The 26,744-nt window shown below is 48.0% G+C and overlaps 1 protein-coding gene across 2 annotated transcripts in view; it reads left to right on the forward strand.

The window, feature by feature from the left end:
* Cdh3 (cadherin 3) overlaps positions 1-26,744 on the forward strand; it is a 52,369-nt gene continuing 25,625 nt past the window's right edge. Inside the window, exons 1-5 of one of the 2 annotated variants that reach the window (XM_041650416.1) lie at positions 1-48; positions 283-397; positions 25,202-25,284; positions 26,235-26,360; positions 26,525-26,680. In XM_041650416.1, coding sequence (XP_041506350.1) covers positions 1-48; positions 283-397; positions 25,202-25,284; positions 26,235-26,360; positions 26,525-26,680 — 528 coding nt within the window. The remainder of the gene's footprint in view (positions 49-282; positions 398-25,201; positions 25,285-26,234; positions 26,361-26,524; positions 26,681-26,744) is intronic. The other variant, XM_041650415.1, reaches the window with a different exon arrangement.

Consider the following 26,744-nt stretch of genomic DNA (forward strand, 5'->3'; position numbering starts at 1 on the left):
ATGGGACTCCTTAGTGGGTCTCTCGCCTCCCTGCTCCTCCTGCTTCAGGTACCACAGTGCCTTGCACTAGTCCTAACCCAGATTGCTCCCTGGAGAGCGGGCGGGGTTCTCACGCTGAGGGCGTCGGGCGGGGGCGGGGGAGGGGGGCACGGACCTCAGGGCTGTGTTCCTTGGCGCCAAGGATGTTACGGGGACCCACCGAGGACTCTCAGGGATGGGTGTGCAGAACCGGGGACGCCTGTGACTCAGCCTCCCTCTTAACCCTTCTGCTCTCAGACGCAGGTTTGCTGGCTACCAAGCGTGGCCTCCGAACCCTACCCGGTGCACTTCGGGGAGGCTGAAGTGACCTTGGAGGCGGGAGGAACTGATCTGGAGCCCAGCCAAACGCTGTGGAAAGGTAAGACCCTCCTGGAGCCAGCGGAAGATCACACTTGGTCGGCTTTGCTGTGATCCTCCGGTGGGGTATCTGGACCAGAGCTGGGAATGTCCTCACATCCTGGGAAGGCGCAGAAAGTGGTTCCCGGGCTGGGATGGGCTCGAGAAGGCTGAGCAACGGTGCACCCACCCGAGTCCAGCTCCTCCTTGCGCAGCAGCCGCTGCTTGTCTTGACCTCCTAGTGCCTGGTGGCTGAGCCCCTCACCCAGCCCCGACGTGGAAAACATCTCCCGCGCCGGCCACAGCCGAGGAATGCGCAGTGCACATTCCTCCCAAAACCCCCGCGCAGGTGTGGGGATGAGCGGTGCCCCGGGCAGCCCCCTTCGCCCTACTCGGGCCCCCTTTGTGAACCGTGCTTTGTGTCTCCGACAGACAGACCGGGTCTGTTTCTCTTCTCTGGGCTGCCCTCCCCACCCCCCTTCTTCCCGGGCTGGAATGCACTCTTAACCCTGCCCTTCCCGGAGGGCCTGAGCCCCTGTAGTCTGCCTGCGAATGGCCTGGCACACCTGGGCAGAGGCCATCACGCACAGGGGACACACTAGGTCCCGCACTCCAAGCATCCTGGTAGTAGGATGTTAGATCACTTGAGTCACAGGGTGGGGGCGTGGGGGAGGGCGCTTCTATGTCCCAAGCCGGAGGAGTCTGAGTAAACGATCAAAGCACATTTTGATCTTTCAGTTGCGCTTTCCTCCATTCAAATTTAAAAAAAAAAAAAACTTGAAAGTGGAGGGTCATTTTGGTGCTGAGAACCCGTGTGCCATGAGACTCGCGCATCTACCAGCTGGTGGGGGCTCCTGACTAGAGAGGACAATGGGCTTTTCTCTATAGATCAAACCGACGTTGTTAAACCAGGAGTAACTTGGGATCCTTGAGTGAAGTTCCAGAGGACTTTTGCATGCATTTTTTTCTGGGGAGGGGATCTATAGTTTAAACGACTTTCAGAACATTTACCACCTAGCATTTTTAAGTGCTTCCATCAAACGCTCACCCTCCGTACACATGTCCACAGCCTGAATATGGGGGTGTCACAGCTTAAGGGCAGAATGACTCTCCTTTGTGTCTCCACAAAAAGTGAGGCCCTTGAGTCTGTGGAACTCCTTAAACAAACAAAAAACTTTGCTCAAATAACTCTGCAGATTGACAAAATAATTAACACCCCGGCTAGGCAAGGTTCCTTAAAGGCTTGGCTGTAGGGAGCCGGAGACCAGGCATTAAGAGGCCATGCCTCATAAACTTTAGATTCTTGCACATGGCTTTATTACTGGCGGGCTAAGAAACTGCAACTGAGCCAACCTGTAAAAATGTTAACTTGGGCAGGGCCCCAAATCCAATTCCGGCTCCCCGAGGAAGCACTATGGCTCACCAGACCTCTCCCAAATCCACCTCCCCGCCCCCAACATCGCATTCTCTGCTGTATTGCGAGAGCAGGTATGGCTTTGAGTTGTGAGTGTCTTGTCTTCCTTACCAAAGCAAAAAATATATATCAGATTAGCTGTCACTTTACTTGGCTACAGGTTGCGGACAAGTGCTGATCAGTTTTTTGATTACGTGATTGAGTTGGCCAGTGCTTCCCGGTGATATCACGAATTTTAAAACTTTTTTTTCCTAAGGAAATGCTGCTTTCTCGAATGTCTGGTTTATGGTCGTGAAAACGGTAGGTTTGTGCCAAGAACGCACCTGGTTTATAAAACAAAGAGTGGGCTAATATGCTTAGTACACCTTAACTTCCCTGGAAATGGGAAGTCACTCTGGGTTTTAAGTAAGAAAAAGCTCCTGGGCCCATATGGTGCTAGGAAGTTGAGACTCTTCAAGCTGGATGGCATGCTTGTAGTCCCGGCTACCCCAGAAGCTGGGGCAGGATACCTTGGCCCTGGGAATTCATGGCCAACACAGAAAAGATAGCAAAATCCTCTCTCTTAAAAAAAAAAATAGTTTTGTGTGGTCGTACACGCCTTTAATCTCATCACTCAGGAGGCAGAGGCAGGTGATCTCTGAGTTAGAGTCCAACCTGGTCTACAGAGCCAGTTCCAGGACAGCCAAGGCAACACAGTTAAGACCCTATCTCAAAAAACAAAACAACATATTTATTATTTGTGACCACAGTGCATTCAGGAGTCTCTTCTTTCCTTCCTCCGTGGTTTTCCCAAGATTGAACTCAAGTTTTCAGGCGTGCTCGGCAAGCTTTTTCCCCTGCTGAGTCAACTGAGTACCCTATCTATGTGTGTGTGCACACACGCATCTGCATGAATGTTTGTGCACCACACATGTGCCCACAGAGGCCAGGAGAGGGCACCAGTCCTCTGGAACTGAAGGTACAGGGCTCATAAGCCATCCGATGTGAGTGCTAGGAACTAAACCCAAGTCCTCTCCAGGAACGACTACCGGTCTGAACCACTGGGCCATCTCTCCAGCCCAAGATTCCATCTCTTAAAGAAGGTAAATAAGAAGAGTTGTGGGTATAGCTTAGTGGCAGATGAGGCCTTGAGTTTGATCCTTAACACTGCAAAACTAATTTTTACAATTTATTTAGCTTTATTTTACGTGCATTAGTATGAGGATCTCAGATCCCCTGGAACTGTTGCAGACAGCGTGAGCTGCCTTGTGGGTGCTGGGAATTGAACCTGGATCCTCTGGAAGAAGAGCTAGTGCTCTCAACCACTGATCTCTCTCTCTCTCCAGCCCCTGCAAGACTAAATTTTAAAATTTTAAATAAATGAAACTCCCTAACAACACCAAAAATAGATGCCTTATTCCCCAGTATATTTCCTCAAGGTCTTCACCTGTGAGAAGCTTCTACTTCAGTACGGCCACCCTAGTCCCCCTTCTTAAAGCATCAACGTCCTTGGATCTGACAAGGTTGAAGGGGTTATCCTGCGGGTACATACAAACCCTCAAGTGTGGCCAGGCAAACAATACTTTCCATATTACAATCCCTCTTTGCCCCTGGGTTATGGATATTATAAGCGGCTGTGAAGTCGAGCTCAAAAGAAAGATCTGGTATAATTAGCACCTTGTTTGTGTGTCTGCCTTCCTCTTCAAAGCCCTTGCACAGCTCCAAGCTTGCTTTACCCTCCAAACATTCCCTTGAAGCAGGGAAGGTGAATATTAAATACTTTGAGGTCTTAATCTCAGAGCTGGGACTTGAGAAACCCCATAGCCAGACCCTGCCAGAGGTTTAAAGGTGGAGAGACAAAGGGACGGCTTCCTCGGTTTAATTTGTTCGACAGTTCAGGAACATCTTTGAGGCTCCCAGACAGAACTTTACTTCCTGTTACCCACCCAAGGCCCAGGAGGTCCACTGGAAGAAATCAAGACAATCTTTGTGAAGGTCAGTCTATTTTTTGCCCCTCATCCCATTTTTAAAGATAGGGTCTCATTATGTAGTCCTGGCTAGCCTGGAACTGTGTAGATCAGGCTGACTTTGGACTCGGAGAGATTATCCTGCCTCTGCCATACCCACCTGGCCAACCCATTTTACAACAGGAATTCTAGTGGTTGTGATTTTACCGCGGTCATTGTTGCAGCCCCAGCTAGAACTTGAAGAATTTTCTGACTCCCTGTTGTGTGGGAGCCTAGCCTTTAATGTCTGAGCCTTCTCTTCAGCCCTGTTTGTTCATTTTTTTGTTTGTTTGTTTGTTTTGTTTTTTAAGACAGGATCTCACTATGTAACCCTCGCTAGCCTGGAATTCACTATTTAGACCAGGCTGGCCTCCAACTCACAGAGATCCACCCGCTCTACCTCTGCCTCCTGAGTGCTGGGATTAAAGGCATATGCCACCATGCCCAGATAGTCAGATTTTCTTATTGTAGGATTTTCCAGAAATACTTCTCCACAGGATTCAGTCTCTCAGGGTCCTAGTATTAGGAGCTTGACTAGAGAAGTTAATCTGGAAGGGAAGAGAACAGGGATGTTGCCCTCTTCCAGCCCATCCCAATGGGGCCTGTGTGATCTGAGAGCTGAGACAAAGGAGAGGAGAGAGGAGGGAACTCGTGAGGTAGGAGTGTAGTAAGTAGTCAGAGGTGAGGAGCCACAGCCACCTACCCATCCTTGATGTTGAGCAGTTGAGACAAACAGCTTCATGACATTGATCAGAGACACTCAGGCCCCAATTGGGACCCCCTCAGCAGTATCGACCAATTCTTAGGAAGCCTTTGGGTGAGACTTTCACTAATGAACGTGACTGAGCTTGGGTTAGTTTCAAGATGATTGTGTTTAGCTCAGCCATTAAGTATAAAAACCCCGCCTTTAGTTTGGAGTTATAGGCCATCCTTTCCACATACATGTAACCGAGATCTGAATGTTTCAGGGTCTGTTTTAGAAGTTTATCTAACAATGAATGAATATAAGTCCCTGCCTTTAGGAAGCTTACAGTCTGGTGTGAGCTATTCTTTAGTGCAATGGTTACCTGGCAAAGCAGGTGATAGTACCTTCCCCTTAGATGTAAAATGGAGTTACTGGGGCAGAATCAGCAGAGAGTCCAGAATGTAAGTCCTAGTTGGCTGCTTCCATAGCCCAAGGGGATTCTGTAGTGCCCCATAAATCTGCCTCCGAGGAATGAAGGGTAGGGAACTGGGGTTTGGAGCCCAGCCAGCTGCCTTCCTCGCTTAGCAGGGGGGAGGGCTGGTTGCTGAAGACTGCCCGCTGTCACCTTCCATTGTGTCAGGGGGGCAGGTCTCAAACCTCCAGTCACCTCCTCTCCTAGCACTGTGTTCCTAGGTTACCCAGAACGAGTGTTCTCACCTCCCTACTGCACCAGGAGGAAGGTGTCGCTTTTGAAGGACAGTGAGCAGCTAGGGTCAGAAGCTGAAGTTCTGTGAAACACGTGGAGCGGGCCATGAGAGGAGGGAAGAAGGCGCCTGCCAAGATCAGGGAGGCTTCTGTCCTGATGCCAGACAGTCTGTGTTAGGAGACTGATGTTGAAGAGTAACTTCTGTTGAGGGCCGGAGAGGTGGCAGCTCATTTAGGGCACTTGTCTCCAAGCACAGTGACCCGAATTTGATCTCTGGGACCCACGTGGAGGAAAGAGATGCAGCCATTCGTGCAGGTTGTCCCTCTGACCTCCATATGCATACCAGGTAAACTGGCTTTCCCTCCTTCCCTTGCCATAGCTAACTAAATAAATGTAATTTATTTATCATTTATTTTTTGGTTTTCGAGACAAAGTTTCTCTGTGTAGTCCTGGCTGTCCTGGAACTCACACTGTAGACCAGGCTGGCCTCGAACTCAGAGAGATCCACTTGTCTTTGCCTCCCAAGTGCAGGGATTTAGAGCATGCATCACCAGCACCTGGCAAATAAATGTAATTTTAAGAAAAGAATAAATATGTTGAGATAAGTGCCAAATTAATTAGCTTATTGGCATCACCAGCTTAAAATGCCCATGTACCTAGCACACAGACCAAGAAATGGCATCACTGGTAACTCAGATGCCCCTTGCCTTCCAGCTACCCTTCTCTCAAGATAACTACTATTCTTACTTCTGATACCCTAGATTAATTTGCCTGCATTAGAACATTATGTATAGTCATGTAGTACTCTCCCAGCAACCCCAGCACCTGGGGATTAATGGCAGAAAGATCAGAAATTCTAGATCACCCTCAGCCTGTGCTATTTAAGAACTTGTCTCAAAAAAACAAATGGGCCAATGAGATGGCTCAGCAGATAGACACCTACTGCCAAACCTGAGTTCAGTTCCTGGAACCTACATGGTGAAGAGCAAGAATTGATTCTTGAAAGTTGTCCTCTCTCCTGCGTGTGTGTGTGTGTGCTGTGATTCTCTCTCACGCACACACACACACACACACACACACACACAAAACTAAATAAAAAGCGAATAAGAAACAGGAAAGATCGTATAAACTGGGAATGGTGGTGATGCATGACTGTAATTCAACACAGAAGGGAAAGAAGGCAGGAGAGTCTTGAGTTCAAGGCTAGCGTGGGCTACATTGTAAGACCTTGTGTTAAAGGAAAGAAAGATATGAAATGAACTATATGCTCTTGGGCCTGGCTTCTTTCGTTGCCCATGTTGAGATCTTCATCATGATTCTGGGTGTGAGGGCAGTTGAGTCTCACTGTTTTATCCCACTGTGTGACCATCTGTGGTTCCGCAAGGCTGTCAATGGCCATTTGAGTAGTTTTGGCTATTAGTACTCTGTACAACACACACACACACAAGGTTCCTGCAGGGACTCTAAAGTGCATACTATGCAGGTTCTTTGCCACTGAGCTACACCCCCGTCTTCCCTCATGAACATCTTTTTATCTTTTCGAGACAGGTTCTCATAATGTTGCCCTGGCATACATGGAACTCACATAGACTGAGCTGACTTTGAACTCTTGGAGATTTACCTACCTTAGCCTCCCAAGTGCTGGGACTAAAGATGTGTGTCATCATACCCAGCCCATGAGATTTTTGTTCTCATCTTCTTCTGAACCTGTGTCCCTTTCTGAACACATTTGCTGGGTTAACCCTGGGTCTCCTGTGCAGCCCAGTACTGTATGGTATTGTATCAAGTGAATAGCTGTCCTCTGTCCTAAGATGATGCTGTCTTTTGGATGCTGTTGCCTCCTAGACTGGTTTCTCATATGGCCAAGTGCTAAGGACACAGCAGGTTTTTAGTATGTATTTGGTCCTTCCCCTTGGGGTAGACTCTCATCCTGTTTGCTGTTAAGTTAAAGGTTGTTCCTTTTTCCCAAAATAGGAAGGAAACCTGTCTTAGTCACTGTTCTATTTCTGTGAAGAGACACCATTACCAAGGCAGTTTCTAGAAGAAAACATTTAATTAGGGTCTTTCTTACTATCTCAGAGGGTTAGTTCATGACCATCATGGTGGAGAGTGTGAGGACACACAGGCATGAACAGCTGATCCACAAACAGGAGGCAGAGAAAGACTGGGCCTGGTGTGACCCACCCCCAGTGACACCCTCCTCCAACAAGACCACACCTCCTGATCCTTCCTAAACTGTCCACCAGCTGGGAACCAGACACTCAAATATGAGCCTACGGGAGCCATTCTCCTTCAAACCACCACAAAGCCTGACAAGGGCTGTAGCTTTCTAGGCAGAGATTTTCATCCTGGCCAGGGCAAGGGCGGGAAGCAGCTTTCTCATTCTGTCCCATGGTCAAATCCAGTTCACCCCTCATTATAGAAGCAGTGAAATATCTGAGATCTAAAGCCAAGCTGAAGTGGTCATTCAGCCCACAAATGCCTGGGCATGTACTTGCTGTGAGATATTCAGAGTTGAGCAAGACCCATAGCTTCTTGTGAGCGCCCAATTAGAAACACACACAGGGTCCGTCTTCAAGCAACTGTAATTGCTAATCCTCAATTCAACACCACCCTATGCCCCACCCTACTTCAGACAGGCCCACACTATGTAGCCCACATCGTCCTGATCCTCTCTTCTCAGCCTCCTTGGTGCTGGGATTACAGCGTGTGCCCGATTATGTTCTAGGTGCTGGGGATCCATTAGTGAACAAATGTACAAAAGCCCTGAGCTTCAAAGGCTGCTTTGAAAAGTGGAGAGACAGCCAAAATAAGTATTGGGGTGGGCAGGAGTTGAGATTGACATTAGAAGGGAATACTAGGACGGCACCTATAGGAAATGATGTCTTAGAGACTGGGGAGGAACCAGGCTAGAGAGCTGGACGTGAGATATGGCAGGGAATGCTCCTGCAGGTGATCGGCATGGATTCCAGGACTAAATCCAGTTCATATGGCTGGACCATATAGTGCAAAATGGAGAGGGGAAGTGAGAACTGTTCAGGACTGTCTGAGCCTCAGCAAAGGCAGCTAGGTAATGTTCAGGAAAGGCAGGACAGATGCCTAGGCCCTGCCATAGCCTTGCTGAAGCCAGGATGCTGAACCCCCCACGCTGTGTCCCCCACCCTTGCCTCTCCTCCCTGGCTTTCCTCAGCCCAGACGATGTTTTGTGCATTGACCCTTATCCCTCACTTTGTTTATTTGGGCAGAGGAACTAGCGAGAAAAGGTCCAAAAGCCGTCAGTCTAAATGCGATCTCTTTTTTATTATATTTATTTATTGTGTGTTCATGTGTGTGCGGGATCCGTGACTGGAGAAGGTCAGAGGACAGCTTCCAAGAGTCGCCTCTCTCCTGCCATGTGGGATCCAGGCATCAAACATGGTTGCCAGGCTTGGTGGCAAGCACCTTTATCCACTGACTTGTCTCACCAGCCCCTGAGTGCCACTTCTTGAGAGCTTACGCATTCCAGAATCACACTTTGTCCTTTATGTACTAAGCCCCTTTAATCCTCCTAAAAGGCCCCACGGGACGGGTGGAATTGGCCCCAGTTGGCTGGATTGGAAACCTACATTAGTAATTTTGTGATTTGCCTAGTGTCATCTACACTATGCTATGGAATCGGACCTTGAGCCCCCCTAAGCGTACAGTGCTAACCATGTGGGAATCAGGTGGTTGAGGGAGAGCTATTGCTAGTCCTCTGGCTCCAGACAAGCCAGGGGAAGATTGGAAATAGTTAACCTCTGACTCAGGAGCCTTGAATTCCTGTTCCCTCCCCTGGTCTCTGTTAATCACCGTGAACTGGAGTGGTGAGGCCGAACACTTCCGTCCGACCGCTGTGACATCTCCTTTAGGATGGGGGTGGGGTTCAGATACCAGGCCTGGCAGGGCTCCCGCTGACGTTCTTAGCAGACACTGCCACTGGCTGTTCATTCTCTGCCTCGGCTTGACCCACACCTCCCACCCCTGACCTTGGATAGTGGAGCTTGAAAGACTTCCCAACCACTGCCAGATTCCAAACCTCACCCTTCTGGGTTCCTGGGAGCTTTAGCAACAGTGGTCTAGAAACTCCACTAGCTACCTAGGATGCAGGCTGCAGCTACCCTGGTCTTGCTCGAAAATACCTCATTCTACGAAAGCAAACCTCTTTAAACTCCTGCTTCGCCTTTGTCCCTTACTTAGCAACAGAGAAGACGGCTCAGAGCCACCCAGCCAGGTGTGTGGGGGAACCTGACTTAATGAGTACAGATGGCGGGCTGCTTCGCCTCGTGGCCTGAAGGGAGAGCTCTGGGCTGAGGAGCTGTAATCCCAGGCCTTCCTCTCCCTTCTTAACTTCAGGATCCCATCTTGGCTCATTGGAGAGTGCCTAAGGGCCAGGCATTGTGGGACATGCCAGGGATCCTAGGACTTGGAAGGTGGAGGCAGGAGAATAGAAGGCGCCTGAAAGCTGGGCGTGATGGTGCATGCCTGTAATTCTAGGACTTGAGAGTCTGGGGCAGAAGACTGTGGAGCAGAGCAGCTTGTCTTGATAAATACATAAATAGACTGCCTCAGAGGACTGGAGGTAGAGCTAGCTCGGTGGTAGAGCGCATGATTAGCAAGTCTTTGATCCCTCGAATTACGTGTATAGGAGTGCACGTTCATATTTCTAAAAGAGTCTCCTAACTCTCGAGACACAGGCTAGCCTGGAACTGGAGACCTTCCTGCTGCAGCCTTCCAGGTGGTAGAATTACATCCATGTTCTGCCAGGCCTGGCTTCCTTTCTCAAACTTGAGGACCATAGGACCTTTCCTGATCTGTCTCTTGTTATAATTGTGTGTGTGTGTGTGTGTGTGTGCGCGCGCCATAGCAGGCACTTAAAGGTCAGAGGACGGCTTGCAGGAGTTGGTTCTCTCCTTCTAGCGTGTGAGTCCTGAAGATCAAACTCAGGCCGTCAGACTTGGTGGCAGGCACCGACCCATCTCATGGTCGTTGGTCATTTTATAGAGAAACGAGAATCACCATCTAAACTGAGCATGTAGCACACAGGTCTGTAATCCTAGTGCTCAGGAAATTGAGGTGGGAGGACCATGAGTAATGCCAACCTGAGCTGTATTGAAAGATCATATCCCCATCCCCCAGATCCTTTTAGACTCTGGTTAAAACAGCCAGAAGAGACAGACCTATGTACTTAAAGGAAAGGGGAAATTTCTATCTTGATGCTTACCCCAAACGGTGTGACCTGAGGCTAGTTCCTCTAAGCTCCACCTGGACACTCTGAGTGCCCCAGTGCCCTGGGGCTACGAGGAAGGTTCTGCTCAGGCTATTTGGAGAGACAGTTGGAGGGTCTGCTAAGGGTTCCGTGCCTCTTGGCACATCCTGGGTGTCCTGCTTCAGGCTAACTGCTGGCTGAGCTGCCTTCATGGGACAAGCCCTGTCTTGTATCTTTAGGCATGGGGTAAAGAGCTGCTTGTGGGTTCCCCACGTACAAGCCAGAACAAGACACAAGCCCCACGCCCAGCCCTCTCCCTATGGAGTCCCTCAGCCCAGCTTCCCAACAGCCTCCCAGACCTTTTTATCCTTATCCTTTATGGTCTTTATTCCATTACGGAGTTTCCCTGCATTCCCCAGTTTGGACTGAACCCTACTCCCACTGGGTTCATCCCTACCTTTGGCCTGTGAGCCAATAGTTTGCAAGTTTATCTTTTGTGAGGGTGGTGTGTGCTCTTAACTGCTACCGTCTCTCCAACCCCTGAGGTTTTAATTAAACCATACACATATGCTCCCTATAGATGTAAACACTTTTACAGTAAAATGTGTGGCCCTTTCTATGTGACAGGCGTGATTCTAAGCTCTCGATATATACTGGCTCATTAAAGTCTCAAGCATGGTTTAAAGGAGGTACCGTCACCCAGTTTTACAGGTGAGGGAACTGAAGTCAGTTAAGTAAACCCCCCCCCCGCCGCCCCCAGGTCACACTGAGCGTAGCAGACAGAGAATTTGGACTTAGCAGACTAACTCCTCGTCAGTTGCAGCAAATTGTCAATACATACAAGGTAGTTCTTTTTCCAGATTCTACTCCCTATGAGCAAGCACAGTTAGTGGCTTAATATATTCCTATTTTGTAGATTCTTTTAATTTTTTTAAAACATTATTTGTGGGCTGGAGAAATGGCTCAGCGGTTAAGAGCACTGATTGCTCTTTCAGAGGACCCAGGTTCAATTCCCAGCACCCACATGGCAGTTCACAACTGTCTGAAAATCCAGTTCCAGGGGATATGACACCTTCACACCAATGCACATAAAATAAAGATAAATAAATCATAAAAAAATTTTAAAAAACATTATTTGTGTATGTAGACAGTTTGGAGTCAGGTTTTCTCTTTCTGCGGTGTGGGCACCAGGGGTTGACCTTGGGTTGTCAGTCTTGGCGGCAAGCTAATTCACCGACTGTACAAAAACGTGAACACACACACAGGAATTTTTAACAACTGGACTATATCATGCATACATCTTACTGTACAGCTTGCTTGGCTTGCTAAAAGATGCAGGCATCTTTCCAGATTGTGAAACGCACATCTATCTTGATTTTGACCACTCCGGCGTCTTCCAGTGGTAGACAGGACATGATTTATTTGAGCCAGCCCTCTGTTTTTATCTTTTACAGATGTGGTGATGGGGAGGAGCTAGCACAAAATTGTGAAGTGTTTGGATTTTTCGAAATCTATCAGGAGCCGCCTTATTAGGAAAGACAGCGGCTAAGAAGTGATGGAGTGGGCTGTGCGCCTCAGCCCCGTGCAGGCGGACGGAGCTTTTATGGCCGGGCTGTGCTGCAAGCCCAAGATAAGGCATCTGCACTATTTAAAAATCATTAGTTTTCACTGTAACATTTTTTATGACTCCATAATGTGAATGTTTCCAAAGCATCTGAAACCACCCAAAACCAAGACAGTTGAAAGTTTAAAGACTTAGACATGAACTGCCAAATGTATTCACGCCGACATTTTTCTCAACCACTCAGAGCTTGAAAGTGGTTCAAACAGAACAAGAAAAGAAAACGCATTTTTCTCCCCTCAGATTTTTCTTTAGACTTCAGATTCTGCTAGCGGGTCTTTTGCTCCCTAAAAGATGGTTTCTGGTCATAAAGCAGACGCTCATTTCTGATCTTATTTTCCCACTGAAAGAGATATATAAATTCTTTCTTAATCCCAGATAGTGCTGTGGGAGACAGTCTTGGGCAGGGCACAGTTGCATTGATGTAAAGGGTGCATCCCGGAAAGCCTCAAGTAATTCATAGCACCCATGATTTGAGACGTATGTTTGAATGTGAACACATGTGTGTGCATGGCCCCACCAGACGGGAGTTTACAGCCCCACCGCCTCTGCAGCCTAACAGCTGTGTGAGTTTCTACAGTTATTTTTAATACAAGATATTTGGGATTTAGGTTTTGTTGTTGTTTTAAGATTTATTTTCTATGATGCTCTGTCTGCATGTATGTAAGTGTGTCATATGTGTGCCCAGGAAAGTCAAAAGAAGGCATCAGATCCCCAGGAACTGGAGTTACAGACAGTTGTGAGCCACTATGTCGGTGCTGGGAACCGAACCAAGGTTCTCTAGAGGAGCAGCCGGAACTCTTCACCTCTGAGCCATCGCTCCAGCCCCCAAGACAGGGATTTGTGTGTCTTTTGTTTGTTTGTTTGTTTTGTTTTTTTGAGACAGGGTTTCTCTGTGGCTTTGGAGCCTGTCCGGGAACTAGCTCTTGTAGACCAGGCTGGCCTCAAACGCACAGAGATCCGCCTGCCTCTGCCTCCCAAGTGCTAGGATTAAGGGCGTGTGCCACCACCACCCAGCCAGATTTGTGTGTCTTTAAATTTTGCACATGAAGTTTTGTTTGTGGAATCATTTCAAACTTGTATTTTCTTTTTAATGATTTATTTTTATTTCATGTGCACTGGTGTTTTGCCTGCATGTGTGTCTGTGTGAGGGAGTCGGATCCCCTGGAACTGGAGTTACAGACAGCTGTGAGCTGCCATGTGGTGGATGCTGGGAACTGCTCTGCAAGAGCAGCCAGTGTTCTTACCTGCTGAGCCATCTCTCCAGCCCCTCATTTCACACTTCTCTAGTTGAAGTTTGCATAAAGTTTATCAGTAGTGTGACGTGTAGGGTGCTTGGGCTGAGTCTGTTTGTTCCCTTATTAGTTGCAGCTCCCGGGTCAGACTGTTTTTCTAATCACTGCACCTTAGTTTCTCATATATGAAATAGAGGTGTTAGGGACTAGAGAGATAGCTCAGTGGTTAGGAACACTGACTGTTCTTGCAGGAGACCCAAGTTCAAGTTCTGATACCCACATGATGGCTCATAACCATTCTTAACACAGTTATAGAGGATCCAGTGCCTCTTCTGACCTCCATGGGCACCAGTTACACATGTGATGCACATATATACATACAGGTGAAGCGTTCATACACACAGAATAAAACCAAAAACAAATTTAAATGCATTTTGAAAATAGAGATATTAGCTGGGCACGATGAGAAATAGAGGAAGGAGCATCGGGAGTTCAGTCGGGGAGTTCAGGGCAAGCCTTCGGTACATATGGATTTGAGTGCAGTCTGGGCTACATGAAATTCTGTCTCAGAAAATAACAATTAGCTGGCTGCAGTCCTGCACACTTTTAATCCTAACACAGGGGCAGGCTGATCTCTGTGAGTTCAAGGCCAGCCTGATCTACGGAGTGAGTTCCAGGACAGCCAAAACCATATAATGAGGTCCTGTTTTGAAAACAAACAGAATAATGATAATAACTAGGCATGGTAATGCATGCCTTTCGGGTGTATGGGGGGGAATCTTGCTGTGTAGCCTGGCTGACCTGGAACTCACAGAGATCCCCGTTTCTACCTTCGGTGCTGATGCACTGTAAGAGATTGGTATCAGCTCAGGACAAGGAGAGTCATTTGCCTCTGAGGGACAGATGGCAGGGAATGAGAGACAAAGACAGGAGGTAGAGGATGAGGAAAAGGTGAAGGGAACAAGGGAAAGGGATATTCTTCCTGGAGGGGAACAAAGACTGCCTCTGGTTGGAGGAGATGGAGAGGAAACGGAGGTGGCACGCAGGAAAATGGCAGTTTATAAAGGAAAGGGGAGGGGCGACCCTGTGTTAGGATGAGGTGTTTAGTTTTAACTGGGCATGTAGGGTAGCCGAATGGGGCTCTTGATTGCTAGACCTCGGTAGTTTGGTAGCTGGACTTCAGTTGTGGAGCCTCAGGAGGAGGAAGTAGCTAAATAAGGAAACAGACCTTGGTGGCCAGCTTTAGGGCTGTAATCTATGTAATCTCGTGGTTTTTAGCTAGGCAGAGGGACTGGGCGAGAAGAGCAAGGCCTGCCAGAGTCATGGTTGCCGAGTCCAGGCTGGCTAGAGTCCCTTCATGCACCACCACACCTGACTCTTGCCTTTAATTCCACTATTTGGGAGGCAGAAGCAGGTGGATCTCCATGAGTTCAAGCCCACTCTGGTCTGGTAGGAAGTTCCAGGCCAGACAGGGCTATATAAAAGCCTGTCTTAGAGAAAGTTACTACTACTAATAAGCAAAGTGAAGTTGAAGATGAGGGGTTAGAAAAGAAGGGCTAGGATGTGGCTGGAAAGTGGAGGTAAGGATTGCATATTAATGTTTTTGAGGTGTTTTGTTTTAAAGATTTGTTTTTTAATATATATGTATGTGTTATTTGACAAAAAAAATTCCTGGGGAGATGAAACACCCAGATTAGGAACCCATAATAAATAGACCAAAGTACAGATACCAGCAAAGATTGCTTACTTTTAATGGGGCTACTTAGAGGGATATGGGTGAGGGGCAGAAATGACTCAAAACAAAAGCATCACCAAAGCCCACCTCAGCATGCGTGACAACTCAAAAAAGCTGGGCACCTGAAGAGCACTGCACTGCCTGCCGAACGCTTGTCTGGTTGGAGACTGTCCTTTCCAGGGAACTCTGGTCTAGACCTCTTCCAGACAGCCAGCTGGCTTCTACTTACTCCAGGAAGCTGGTCTGGTCTTAGTCTTCTTGGCAGCTCAACTGCTCTGGCTGGGGGAGGGAGGAGGATGGGGGTGTTAGTAAATCTGGTCAGTTTTAGGTACTTCCTGAGCTATCTTGAGTTGTTTACCTTCCGTCTCATGGAGCTCCTCCCCTGCAGGATGGAATGACTTCCTCTCTGATGGGCTGCTATAGTATCTGTATGTACCTACTTGAGTTTGTGTGCACCATGTTCTTGCTAGTGCTGGTAGAAGCCAGAAGAGAACATCACAGAAACTCCTGGAACCAGTTACAGGCAGCTGCAAGCCACCCAGTCTGGGTTCTGAGGACTAAGCAAGGGTCCTCTGCAGGAGCAGTAAATGCTCTTAACCTCTGAGCCATCTCTCCTGCCCTTTTGTTTCTGTTTTCTGAAAGCAGAGTCTTAGGTAGATGCGGTTGGACGTGGACTGTGCTCTGTAGCCCTTGAACACATGAGCTTCATCTGGTCCTGTGTCCCTCCTGAGTTCTGTGTTACAGGGGCACCCCACCCAATCACCCTAAGATCAGTGCCACATTATTGATGATCTTCAAACAAGAATCACATTCTTTAGCCCTCCAGAACAGAGTAGATTCAGGGTGCGTCTCCAGAACCTCGTGGTGGGGTTTCAGCCTGGCCACTGTTGGCACTCTGGAGAAGCACTGGACCCCTAAGCGTGCTGGAGATTAACTTCAGTGAAGCCAGCGTGGGGATGGACCCTCCAGCACGCCCTGGGACAGCTCAGTCAGAAGCACAGGGGCTCTCTGCCTGCATAGTGGATACATTCCCCGCATGCTTCTCTACCCTACGGCCTCTCCCTATTGGTCTGCTCAGTTCTAGTCCTATTCAACATTGTTTTCCACTGCCATCTTTTGTGCTCTCTTGCCTCAGCCTTTGCTGTTGCTGTATATGAGCACAAGCCACCACAACTGTCCATCTTGGTACCCCTTGTTTAAACGATGCCTAATGGACAGGGTTCAAAGACAGGGCTCGGATCCATCTCTCCTCGTTTGTGCGGTGTGAAACTATTAATAATATATAATTGTTGGACGTGTACTATAAATGTACTATAAATCTTTTCCCTGCTTTGTAGAGCACTGTTTTTCCTTGGGAGAATTTCTTTTATAGTATTTGAGGCTATAGTGTAGATATTCGAGCGCCTGTAATACAACCTAGTCAAGCATTCCATTGGAAGGTTATGGTGTCCTTTTTCTTCTATGTAAGCAACAGATTTAAGGATCCTCGTAGGTCTATTTTTGCCATATCTGTGATAATTTCTGGTATCGTACTCGGGTCAAAGGGCTTATGTATGGGTTTTTTGTTGTTTGTTTGTTTTGGTTTTTCAAGACAGAGTTTCTCTGTAGCTTTGGAGCCTGTCCTGGAACTAGCTCTTGTAGACCAGGCTGGCCTCGAACTCACAGAGATCTGCCTGCCTCTGCCTCCCAAGTGCTAGGATTAAAGGCATGCGCCACTACCACCCAACTTAGCAATGGCCTTTCAATTAGTATTTTTCAGTGTGTTGTGTGTATACAGCTTTACTTTGGAAAACCCCAGCATCTTTCCAGTCAGTTCTACATGCTTTCCCTCTGTGCCTCTCATCCTAACACTCTTCAGAAGCATGTTTGCTCTGTGAGGCAGTTATGTCCCCAGACAAAGTAGAACTGAGACTTCGAAGGCAGTGTCTCCTGCCACTCTCACAACTGTTGTGTGAGCACATCCTGATCAGGTAGATACTTCCCTTTTCCTCTAGTCTAACACCCAATATCAGCAGGAAATAGGCCGGGACTGATCGATCACTCTGATGGGTCTTTGGTCCTCAGATGGGTCATTTTCTTTTGCCAGAGCATCTAACATATTTGGACATTGGAGCTATGTAGCACCTTCATATTGTGGCTGGGAAGTCCAGTGCCCCCTTTCAAGGCTGTTTCCTTGGGCATGGGAAGGAAGGAGTCTGGGCATTTCTAACCTAAATTCAAGCAGATATCCTCAGCACAATGCCCATCAGTTTGCATAAATCTGCTTAAAACGCTTCCTTTCTTCCACAGCTCCAGGACCCGAGGTTTATAGTGGTGTCAGTCTAAGATCTGAGGCCAGCCTTCACGGGGGCCTTTTAGAGAGGAGTTTTGAACCGATGCCAGGGACTCCAGGTTCTGTCGAGTGTCTCCTATCTAGGGCAGAAACACGAGGCCCCGATCTTTTTCTGTTGTTGTTCTTGTCCATTTCTATAGAAACAGTCCCGTCAGAAAGCTGTGTTTCCCAGGATCCAGCAGGCACTTTTTCCTTGAGTTTGTTCCCCTGTCCAAACCCCTGTGGGGAAAGCGAGGTGCAGCAGTCAAACGACTTTGAGACCTTGGGTGGGTGTGGAAGTCAGAACTGTCTAGGCCTTTGTTTTCCAGCCTTAAAGTTTGAACCATTGCGTCATGTATTCATTGGTGCTCATCAGCTCACCTCAGAAAGAGCATGACACAAGCCCATTCATGTCCCCGTGAGTTAGCCAGGATGTGAGGCCTTGAGAGCTTCACAGCCAGGAACAAGTATCTTCTCTCTCTGAGGAAGGTGAGGCCAGCACAGGATGAGTGATGATGAGACCGGGGTTGGGCCTCAGCTTTAGTCTGAGACAGTGGCAGAAAGCCACAGATTCCAGGAAGCGTCCAGGAGGAAGCTGTAATGGTCCGCCCCGGGGCTTAACCTCTCAGCAGTTTCTCTGTGATGCCTAATTTACAGAGAAAATGACTCATGTTCTCACAGATGCCCAGCAAGTTTCCCTAGAGAGGTCTGTGTGAGATCTCTGTCCTCTGCTTCCCCCAGTGAGCCACAGAGGGGAGCACTGGCTGCTGTTACAGAAGCCTCAGGTTCAGTTCTGGGCCGCCCGTGTGACCCCTCACAGATACCTGTAACTGCTGTTTCAGGGACTCTCGTGCCCTCTCTGGCTGCTGCTGGTATTGCATGCACATTCGGACAAAACACTCAAAAAAATTTAAAAGTACACATAAAAAAATTTAAATATTTTTAAAAATAAAAAAGGCCAGCTGGGTGTGGTAGCACACACCTATTATCTTAGTACATGGAAAGCCAAAAGGCAGGGAAATTACTGCAAGTTTGAGGCCAGCCTAGCCTACATAGTAAGTGCAAGGCCAGCCTAAGCTGCATAGCAAACCTTACCTCAAAAGAGTGAGGGAACCAGGGAGTTGGCTCAGCTGATAAGAGCACTTACCCTGCAAGCGTGAGGACCCGAGTTCAAACCCCCACATGAAAGTCTGGCTTGGTTGTGTGTGCCTGTAACCCCAGCCAGCATCATTGAGGGTGGAGACGGGGTGGTGGGCCTGAGAGGGCTTGCTGTCCAGTCAGCCCAGCTGGAGGAGGGGGTCCCGGGTGGGGGACATCGTGGGGGCCACTTCCCATTCAATAAGAGACTTTTCAAGGCAATAAGGTAGACTGAGGTAGACACCTGATACATTGATCTGGCCTCCGCATGTGTGTTTATGTACACGCTCACGTGTATGTGCTATACACACATATGGCACATGTATACACAGCATACAAAGGGAGCTGGTAGAAGCCAAGACTTGGATCTAGATGCGCTGGCTAACCGTGCTTACGTAGACTGACAGTACCTTTTACTAAAGTCTTATCCTAGACCAGGCACACATTATTATTATTATTCTCACTTTTCAGATGAGTGGATTGAATTTCCAGATGCCCACACCATTTCGTAGTCATACAGTTGACAGCCAAGTGGGCTGGACTTCTGTGTTCTTCACTGACTGCCTTCAAGATTTAAAGTCCTGCAGCCTTTTAGCTGTTGGGACTTTCTCTCTGAAGCTGTCCCTGGGGCAGTTTACGGCACCCTCTCTCCCTTTGCCCCTACAGCCTCTTGTTTGCTGAGTTGCCGGGTTGGAAGCGTAATACCTACCTTGCAGGTGATATTGTTTCCCAGGACTGGGAAAGAAAACACTTAGCAGAGTGGGTGTTTGAAGCATGTCCCTGCCTGCCTGAACTCCTGCCCCTTGGTTGTATTCTGCTTCCTGTTGAATGTGGGTTAGAGCTGATGTGTCTGGAATATGTAGCCTGCGGGGGAGGCCAAGATACCCATTAATACATGACTGCTGGCTGCTTGATTGCTGGTACTGTCCCCTCTGAGAACAGATGGACACCCTAGATACTGAGATCTTAATGTCCAGCACCATGTAGTAGTGGGAAGTTCCAGGAGACAGCAACAGGGTGTGCTGGCGTTCCTTGGGAGTAGAGTGTGTAGATAATAAGAGGAGATTTTTCTGGCTTACTGTGGATATGGCATATTTTAGAATTTGGGGGGCTTAAGGCTTATGAGTATTGGGGACGTCATTAGTGCCCTGCTGGGTAACCTGGAAGAATAGAATAGGGAGCTGCTGGAGTCTCCTGCAGTTCAAGATCAGAAACCAAAGTAAAGTAACTATTACATTTTTTTATGTTTGTTGTTGTTTTGAGATAGGCTATCCTACAGCCAAGGATGGCTTCAAACTCCAGCTGACAAGCACAGTGAACTCCTGATTCTCCTGCTTCCACCTCCTACGGGTTGGGGTTATAAGCATACAATACCACGCCTGGCAAATGTTAAGTCAGTGTTTTGAATAGCTGTACGAGGGCTGGAGAGATGGCTCAGCAGTTAAGAGCACTAGCTGTTCTTCAAAAGTCCTGAGTTCAGTTCCCAGCAACCACATGGTGGCTCACAACCATCTGTAATAAGATCTGGTGCCCACTTCTTGCCTGCAGGCATACATGCAGGAAGAACACTGTAAAGATAATAAATAAATAAACCTCAAAAAAAAAAAAGAATACGGTAGTAACCATGGGGCTCCAGAACAATCTGCAATAAATAATCACCTCATTTTTGTCCCAGCTACAGGGCTCTCTGTCCAGAAGCCTATTTCTTTTGGATTGCTTTTCAGAGATACTTTTCCATTTTTGTTGTTGGTGTTTTCCATTTTATTTATGGGGGGATGGACACAGTCCAGGGGAAGGCATCAGCTCTCATAAGGAGCTGGAGCTGCCGACGTCTGTGAACCTCCTGACATAGCTGCCGGCAACTGAGCTCCATTCCTTGTGATTGATGAGGAAGTGTTTGTAACCACTGAGCCACTTCTCCAGCTCTCAAATACAGCTTTAAGAGGACACATGTGGATTAGGGTTGTGGCTCAGTGACACAGTTTTTGCCTGGTATGTGTAAGGTCCTGGTCAATACACCATTGTCTCACACACACACACACGCACACACACACACACACACACACACTAATAAGTAATGAAGTACAAATGAGCATATTAGCAGGGAAACAGATCATTTTCTACTATTTTTTTTTAAAGTATTTATTTATTTATTATGTATACAATATTCTGTCTGCGTGTATTCCTGCAGGCCAGAAGATGGCACCAGATCTCATTACAGATGGTTGTGAGCCACCATGTGGTTGCCGGGAATTGAACTCAGGACCTTTGGAAGAGCAGGTGATGCTCTCAACCACTGAGCCATCTCTCCAGCCCTCATTTTCTACTATTAAGACGATAAGATTTATTAGCAGTATGCCCTAGGATCTTCTCGTAGGCTACGGAATAAGGATGCCCATCTCTTATAGCTTGTTTATTTTTGGGGTGCTGGGGAGTCAAATCCAAGGCCGCATGCTAGGTGAGTGCTCACCACTGAGCTAGCTCCCCTGCCCTGTTCATAGCTTCCTGTAACGTGCGGTTGATGTTTCATTGCATGGATGATGATGTAACCAAAGTCAGTCCCTCACTGATGCACATTTAAGCTGACTCTGCACTTCTGCTGTGTCAGCTGGGAGTTGTTGATTAAGTTGATGGATGGTGTAGACGGCTAAGGGAAAGTGGCTTCAGAGCGCCCTGTAGGAATTTGGAGATGCATGCGGACAAGCACTTTTAGCGTGGTTTCTGGGCAAATGTCACGGGTGCACAGGTTTGAATGAATGCCTTGCTGAAGGATCTGACTTTAGCCTCTGCTGGGTTCTGCTTCTAAATCTACTCTTTAGCAGTATGGGTTTAGGCAAGTCATCTCACCTTGGAGTTTCCTCTTGGTGGGGATCCTAGGTGATGCTGTGTGTGGTCGACAGAGTCGTGTTTTGTGCTCTGATTTGTGCGGTCCTCGTGATGGTTCTGTAAGTCGAATGGTGGTCTTCCAAATCTAAGCCTTTAATAAATTAATCCGAGTTCTACATCAAGAAATCGGTGTTCATGCCAAGTGGTGGTAGTGCACGCCTTTAATCCCAGCACTCAGGAGACAGAGGCAGGTGGATTTCTGAATTCAAACATTGATACTCACAACTAACAGGCTTTAAAAATAAAAATATAGGGGGCTACAGAGCTGGCGCAGTAGTTAAGAGCATGGACTGTTCTTGCCAAGGACCCGTGTTTGGTTCCCAGCACCCACATTGGGCAGCTCACAGCCCCCTCTAACTCCATTTCCAGGGGGTCTGATGCCCTCTTCTGGCCTGCTCAGGCACTGCACTTGAGTGCTCTACTGGCGTACCTGCAGGCAAAGCTGCCGTATGCCTCAGGTGAAAAACAACAAAGAGCTGGCTTTAAGAATGATCTCTGTTATTTCTGTGGATGAGGAATAATGGGAAGTGGAGGAAGCTCTTGGGAAGATGAAAAAGACCACGTGACTGAGGTGGTTATGGAAATGACAGGTTTCATATAGGTCTGGGAACTACTTTTAGCGTTTTCATTGCCTAGCTATGTGACTTTAATGAACATGTTAAACCTCTTAGCTAGACGTGATGGCACATGCTTATATTTAAGGTGAGTTAGTCTTTATCTTTTTTTTTTTTTCATTTTTCAAGACAAGGTTTCTCTGTTTAACAATCCTGGCTGTCCTAGAACTCGCTTTGTAGACCAGACTGGTCTCGAGCTCCACAGAGATCCACCTGCCTGTGCCTCCCAGGTGCTGGGATAAAAGGTGAGCACCACCACTGCCCGGCTAGTCTTTATCTTACATCTATTGTTCCTGGTCATCTTTCTAGGATTAAGGAGAAACAAAATTCTTCGGGTGAGCCTATGTGCTGTAGAATAAAAGCCAGGGCCACTCCATGGTTCTCGTGGCTCCTGGCACCCTCTGGAATAGAATCAAGCCCTGGTTCCTTTCTTCCCTTCTTCCCCCGAGCCAAGTGTGTTAGCCCAGGACTCCTCAGAGAGGATATCGTCAAGGAGGCAGGGCTGTCTCTAAGCAGTCTTCGATTTCCTACTCGCACATTCCAGCTTTCCAGGAGGATCCTGCCTAAGTGTGTGTGCTCTGAACTTTGGGGTTCAGGGGCTCCTAAAAGTCGGCCCTGGACTCCTGGGGGCTGCCCATGGCTCGTTATGGTAGTTAAGCCCTGGGGCTCCTTTGACTGACTTCATCCGCCTCCATAAGCTCTGCCAGCTTCCCAGCTTCACGAGGTGGAATCTTGCTACAGGAAACCAAAATGTGTTGCCCCAGAAGATGCCTGATGGATATAAATATTTTTGAACAAAAGGCAATTAAAAAGTACCACAAGAGGGGCAGGCATGTTGGTGCACACCTTTAATTTAATTTCAGTTCTCCTAGGATGACTCTCTGAGTTCAAGACCAGCCTGGTCTACAAGAGCTAGTTCCAGGACAGGCTCCAAAACCACAGAGAAACCCTGTCTCGAAAAACCAAAAAAAAAAAAAAAAAAAAAAAAAAAAAGAAGACTTTGGAGAGAGAGAGAGAGAGAGAGAGAGAGAGAGAAAGGGAGGGAAGGAAGGAAAGAAGGAGGTGAGGGGGTATATACTCAGCATGTTTAAGCCCTGGATTCGATACTTAGCACAAAGAATAAAGATGGCTGGATGGATACAGATGCAGATGCAGGGGCTGGAGAGGCGGTCAGCAGGTAGAGAAGAAAGGGGAGGAGGCCCTTTCTGCCCTCCCAGCTTTCCCCCAACAGGCTATAATTCTCCTTTCTGAAAGCTGCTCTTATCAGTAAAGAAACCTCTCTCCAGCCGGGCGGTGGTGGTGCACACCTTTAATCCCAGCACTTGGGAGGCAGAGGCAGGCGGATCTTTGTGAGTTTGAGACCAGCCTGGTCTACAAGAGCTAGTTCCAGGACAGGCTCCAAAACCACAGAGAAACCCTGTCTCGAAAAACTAAAAAAAAAAAAAAAAAAAAAAAGAAAAGAAACCTCTCTCCATGAGTTTGCTCCCTGGATTTACATCAGTTTCCTGCCGCTGTAAGTGCTTCCCTTTGTCTTTGTGGCTTCTCTGAACTGCACTGTTCACTGTTGTAAAGTTCTAGCCGCACGGAGGCTTCGCCCATGTGACACATACTGAATGCGTTAATAAGCTTGTTTTTCTCTTCTTACTCTGTCTTTTATTACAGGGTCTGTCTGGACTACCGAGACTGCCAGCTTCGGCTGTTTGGGGGAGGGGGTGTTTCTTCCTCCAGGGGTGTGCATCCTGCCTCCTCTCTGGCTTTGCTTCTCCTCCTTGCTGCACGTCCCTGCTGTTGAGTCATTTCAAAGTGTGGTGATACCGCGGTGTTTCTGTCCGCATTGCTTCCGTGGACACCTACCATTTCCGGTTGCAGCAGTGATGAGCACCTGTGTGATGCAGTGCTGCTGTGGACATCTTAACATGCACTTTTGGCTGGAGATTGACCTCGGGGCTTTGTACGTGTGAGACAGCACTCTACTGCTGAGCTACATGCTTAGCCTTGAGACTACACTTTATTTTTTTTTCAAATCATATTACTTCGTGTGTGAGTGTTTTGTCTACATGTCTGTCTGTGCACCGCATGCGTACTTGGTATTCACAGAGGCCAGAAGAGGGCGTCTAGTCCTGGAACTAGAGTCACAGGTGTCGTGAGCCATCATGTTGGTGCTGGGAGTTGAACCCAGATCCTCTGAAAGAGTAGCCAGTGCTCAACTGTGACCGCCTCTCCAGCCCCACTGCCAGACTTTTCCACAGTGGCTATTCACTTACACGTTCCCACCAGCCATGCATGCGAGGTATCTGGTCTCTCCACATCCTCCCTCTGGGAGTGCGACTCCATATTGTCTAACATTCACTCAGCCCTAGGCTTGACCCCAGGAACACAAATCAAGGGGATGGACTAATAGCTAGCTTGGATGTATGCTGGTGACTTGTAGTCAGTAACTCCAAATGCTGGGGAGATGGCTCCGTGATTAAGAGAACCGGCCACTCTTCCAGAGGATCCAGGTTCAATTCCCAGCAACCACATGGTGGTTCACAACCACCTGTAACTTCAGTACCAGGGGAATCCGAATCCCTTTTCTGGCTTCTGTGGTGCATAGACACACAGGTAGGCAAAACACCCGTACATGTAAAATAAAAATAAATAAAACTTTTTTGGGGGAGAGGGGGCCTTGCAGGTAGAATTGAAAAGAAGTATGACGAACTTAAGTTACCAGAAACTGCAGAAAGTGTCTGTGGGTAACAGGGTCACACGGTGTCACATCCTTGGATGCCCGCTGTATGTAGATCGTCTCTGGGAAATCATCATCCTTCAGATGTAACTCAACAAGGCTACCAGCAACTGATGCCGTGAATGTTCCCAGCCTTGGTTCTCTGACCTGGTGAACAAAGAGGCTGGACACACAAGCTAATGGTGAGGTGGTCCTCCCTCCACCAAGACCAAATGGAGGGGCTGAAGAGGTAGCTCAGTGGTTAAGGACATGGACTGTTCTTCTAGAAGACCTGAGTTCATTTCCTAACACTCATATATCAGGGGGCTCAAAATACCTGCAACTCCAGCTCCAGAGCATCTGGCTCTCCTGTCCTTCACGGGGCACCTCACATATGCAGCATACAAATGAAAAGAATATTTAAAATAATGGTAAGACGATGTGTAGAAACGCCATCTGAGACTTGTAACCACCTGCTGGACAGAGACTCCGGATGCTACCACTTGGTAGTCCTTAATCTAGTCAGGGGGCGGCTTTCTAATTCCCTCTTTCTCTTTTCCTCACAGTAGCACTGACTGGATGCACTGGACATGAGATGCATGGTGCTGACCATGGAGAAATCACCGTGCTGAGCAGTAGGACAGTCCAGGTAAAACACCATGTTTGTCTTCAGGACAAAAGGAAGATGCTGTGTTCAGATTACTGCTGGCCAGTCTGATTGCTATAGCAGTGAGCCCTGCCTACCATCCGCGAGCATCGAAGGCTAGTCAGAGCAGGGAAGCGACTGTGACTGAAGCTGCCCAGTAGGAGGCACTAGAGAGGCAGCCCATGAGGTGGGAAGAAAGACATGGCTGCCAGCACCCTGTTCACTAAGGCTCTGTAGATCCCTCCCTTCTAGTTTGGTCCATGTTACCGTGTTAACCCCAAGTAAAGGTCGTTTCAACACAGGACTGCCAATCCTGTGAACTTCTAGGATTGTAGACCTGAGGCACTTGGCCCTGCTTCCTGGTGTCTTCCCTGTGTGGCTCAGGCTGTCCTGGAACTCACTCTGTAGACCACGCTGGCCTCGAACTCACAGAGATCCACCTGCTTCTGATTCCCAAGTGCTTGTATCAAAGGCATGTGCCACTGCCACCCAGCTTCCTAGTGCCTTTTAATTTTTTGAATAGTCAAATGTTCAAAACAAAACTATTTAAAGCCGTATAACGACAGCCTCTGTCTCCATCTGCTCATACCCCTGCCCACCTTCTTGAGATGAGCACTGTGAGCAGGTTCTGTCCCTTTGGTTTCCTTCTACATGTCACACACAATTAGGACAGTTATTCCTTGTGTATATACAAATAAAAATAGACTGTTCTTCTTTTCCTTTATTTTTAATATTACAAGTATTATTACTGGGCCTTTTTTTTTTTTTTGACACGGGGTCTCACATGATTTAGGCGGTCCTGCAGGTCCTCAAATTGCTGGTGGCTGAGGATGACCTTTTATTCCTGATCTTTGCCTCAGCCTGCTGAGCGCTGGATTATGGGTGTGTGTAACCACACCTGACCCCTTTCTCCTTTCGTGTAAAAGCTAACATATTCACACCTTTCTTTGCAGGCAGGGACGCCTGCAGTGAGTGCCCTGCCCAACCGCATCTTACGAAGACGCAAGAGAGAATGGGTGATGCCGCCGATATCCGTCCCCGAGAACGGCAAGGGTCCTTTCCCTCAGAGGCTGAATCAGGTATGTCTGTGCCTTCCGCTTGGGCAGCACTGCTGTTTGCAGGGTTTATTGTCTGAAGACCTAAGAGCAAGGTTCCTTGCTGCCAGGTGGGGGCTGCAGAAGGCTCCTTGCCACCAGGTGAGGCACCTGTCACTTTGTCAGCTGTCATTTTATTTTGTTTCCAGCTCAAATCTAATAAGGACAGAGGCACCAAGATTTTCTACAGCATCACTGGGCCTGGAGCAGACAGTCCACCTGAGGGCGTCTTCACCATAGAGAAGGAGACAGGCTGGTTGCTGTTGAATATGCCACTGGACAGGGAAAAGATTGTCAAGTATGAGGTAAGTCGCTTTCAGTATCCAGTGTAGTGTCTTTCCTGAGGTAGGCCAAGGCCTGGTGAGGGGG

Source organism: Microtus oregoni, unplaced genomic scaffold (assembly GCF_018167655.1).
Source record: "Microtus oregoni isolate MIOR12 unplaced genomic scaffold, Mior012 000004F_ref0000308, whole genome shotgun sequence".
NCBI lineage: Eukaryota > Metazoa > Chordata > Mammalia > Rodentia > Cricetidae > Microtus > Microtus oregoni.